The sequence below is a fragment of the Helianthus annuus genome, chromosome 12 (genome assembly GCF_002127325.2).
Source record: "Helianthus annuus cultivar XRQ/B chromosome 12, HanXRQr2.0-SUNRISE, whole genome shotgun sequence".
Lineage (NCBI taxonomy): Eukaryota > Viridiplantae > Streptophyta > Magnoliopsida > Asterales > Asteraceae > Helianthus > Helianthus annuus.
Window position 1 is genome coordinate 39,388,307 of NC_035444.2, and position 3,349 is coordinate 39,391,655.

A 3,349-nucleotide genomic window follows, 5' to 3' on the forward strand; every position below is an offset into this window, starting at 1 on the left:
CTCAAGAATAAGTGATATTAAATTCACAAAGTTTCGATATCGTTATGTGTTAATTACGCAAACTTTCAAGAATGAGGGTTAAAAGCGTCAACGAGATGAAACAAGTGTTTTCGTTGATCGTTTAACGAAACCAAACCTAACGGTGTTTGGTTATACTCCCAAGATCATCTACAAACTAACTATAAGGGTTAATAGTGCCTAAATTGAAAAATATTATGCACATAAAGGTACAGGGACCAAAAGTGTCAAGTTTAAAACATGTTTGGTTGGCCCTTATGGTGTCGCGCTGCGCGACAAACCCCCTCTCATGCCGTCGCGCGACACCATTTTCCTTTGTCAATTTTAAAACATCTTATGCTTTTACACTTCCTATCTTGACTAGTTATGTTTTTGAAAAATCTGCACCTTCATCCTAGTTTCCACCTATTTTCCCTTGTCAATTTCTCTTCATCTTATCATTTGATTGATAATCTTCAGCCTCATAATATTTTGTTCATAAGATGACCTAAATATAAAGATCAAAGGTAACTTGGGTCACAAAGAATATCACATTATTTGGATGATCAAAGTTAACTCTAGCATTCAAAACACCCCATACACCAAGCATCTCCATCTTTAATTTTTTTCTTAGATCTAAAAGCATGTACTTTTTCACTGCTTTTATATTATTCCTTACTCTATTGAATATAGTTGTTTATTATTCAAAGAAACAACAGGAGGAAGATGATGTTGAGAAGAATGATCCATCGTCATCACCCGATAAACAGTGTAGACGTTTTAAACTTGCTGAAATCAAACAAGCTACTAATGATTTTGATGATGCTCTTGTTGTTGGAAAGGGGGGCCATGGTAAGGTATACAAAGGTAAATTTGACTTTTGGGAAGGAGTACATGTTGCCATCAAGAGATCAAATCTTGAATCCAATCAAGGGGCAGCCGAGTTCTGGGTAGAGATTGAAATGCTCTCCAAGTTTCGTCATAGTCATATCGTCTCTTTATTAGGATATTGTGAAAAAGAAATGATCCTTGTTTACGAATACATGCCCAATGGAAGTCTTGATGATCGTTTGCACAAAAGAAGAAGTAATTATTCTCCATTAACATGGGTTCAAAGGCTCAATATTTGCACAGGTGCGGCACGTGGTTTAGACTATCTCCATACGGGTACAGGTGTCCACCGCAGAGTCGTACACCGTGATGTCAAGAGTTCAAACATCTTGCTGGATGAGAAATTGGTAGCTAAGATTTCTGATTTCGGGGTGTCCAGGATTGGTCAAACATATCAGTCAGGTTCTACCGCAGATGTTTATACCAATCAGATCAGAGGCACTTTTGGGTACATGGATGCTGAGTATTTCTCAACTCACAGACTGACACGAAAATCTGATGTGTATGCGTTCGGTGTGGTGTTATTGGAAGTGTTGAGTGGCAGACCTGCTTTGGATTTTACATTGGATGAGCAGCAACACAGCCTAGCTGGATGGGCCAAACAATGCATAAAAGAAGGTAGGATGGGTCAGATTTTTGATCCATGTTTGAAGGGGCAAGCCCCGTTTAGCTGCCTGAAGGAATTTGGGCAACTTGCATATGAATGCATCCTTACTCGTTCTAAGGATCGACCCACAATGACTAAGGTTCTGGCTAGGCTCGAGTTTGTGTTAACATGGACCCTGCAAAGTGCGCAGATAGCTAGTGACCGATTCGGAAGATCCATGTTTATTGAGAAGGCTTGGTCAATGTTTTTGACCAAAGGTTCAAGTAAGTTTAAACAATCATCTACATTTTAGGATAACACAAGTCAATATGTACAAATAGGAACCGGAGCCTTATTACACATACACAATACAATAGTTAATTTTTATTTTTATATATATTAACCATGTTCTGTTAATTTCCGAATTCATTTTTGTTGCATATTTCATTTAGTTCTTTTTAGAAATATTAATTTCCTTTCAACAGTCCTCAGAAGTTCTGATGCAAAAACACTGGGGCAAAGCATCGGCAAATATAAGAAAGTCATGATGATGAAAAAACATGCCACAAAGGTGGTGGAAGTTGGCTGTCATAGTCGGCAGATGGTGCCACTGTCGCCTAGTGGGCAGACAATGATATCAAGCCTGAAGATGTTCAAGTTTTCCAAGCTACAGAGGGCCACAGAGAATTTCAAACAGGACAGGTTCCTTGGAGAGGGTGCTTTCGGGAAGGTTTACAAAGGGTGGTTGGATAGTGTAACATTTGCCCCACGGAAAGCTGGTGATGGGCTTGAAGTGGCCATCAAGAAATCAAATCCCTACAGCACTCAAGGCTTCAACGAGTGGAAGGTTAGTTAGTTAATAACTATACTATTGAGTATGGATACTTGTTTAAATATTAAACCTTAAACTATCCAGTAGCTAGTTATAAAGAAAGGAACAATCAAACTCTTAAATTTTGTGTATGTGTTTGTGGTTTTTTTTTTTTTTTTTTTTTTGATAGGCAGAAGTGAACTTCTTGGAAAAATTTAGCCACCCGAATGTTGTTAAGCTGTTTGGATATTGCTGCGAAAAGAACTTTCTTCTCGTTTATGAATATATGCAAAAAGGAAGCTTAGATATGCATCTCTTCACCGGTATGTATACAAATCTACACCAATAACATGAAAATATTACACTTCAAAGTTCATAAACAAATTTATTTATTCTAAATTGGAATCTGCAGAAGGTGCAGAACCCCTTCCATGGGACACACGGATTAAAATAGCAACGGGAGTAGCTCAAGGTCTTGCTTTCTTGCACACTACAGATAATAATATCATTTGCAGGGATGTGAAATGCGCAAATATTTTGTTAGACGAGGCAAGTATAAAACTAACAGAACTTACTTTAAATATTTGTATATGATTATGGATGCACACATGTTAAGAATTTTGATGTTCTTGATTCAATACCATAATTTTTATTAATTTTTAAATGGGGAACTGGCCTCTAATAATCTCACCTAGACCTTATTGGCCATTAATAATCCCACCTCAGAATATTCCCCCCACCAGTCCCACCTTTCACCTATTTTTCCTACAATAGTCCCCCGTTAAAAAAAACTTAACGGAGTTAAGCTTTTTTACAAACAGATTTTTTAGGGCTTTTGATCAGAACGATGATACGAATCCATTGATGTAAAACTTACTTCGAAATGGTGCTCTAGGTGACTTGATTTTGGTTAATTGGAAATTTAAACACCCGAATTGAAGCTCAGTTTTCATTGTTTGGAACACCGTTTCTTTGGAACACCGTTTCGAGGCAAGTTTTACATCAATGGACTCGTATCGTCGTTCTAATCAAAAGCCCTAAAAATCTATTTGTAATTTGGAAAA

General features: G+C 37.4%; 1 protein-coding gene across 1 annotated transcript; it reads left to right on the forward strand.

The window, feature by feature from the left end:
• Window positions 1–404: 404 nt before the first annotated feature.
• On the forward strand, window positions 405–2,996 carry LOC110892725 (probable receptor-like protein kinase At4g39110). The gene is made up of 4 exons (XM_022139876.2): window positions 405–1,758; window positions 1,960–2,321; window positions 2,476–2,608; window positions 2,698–2,996. The coding sequence occupies exons 1-4, from the start codon at window positions 642–644 to the stop codon at window positions 2,877–2,879; spliced, it is 1,794 nt and encodes a 597-aa protein (XP_021995568.1). The 5' UTR covers window positions 405–641; the 3' UTR covers window positions 2,880–2,996.
• Window positions 2,997–3,349: the final 353 nt, after the last annotated feature.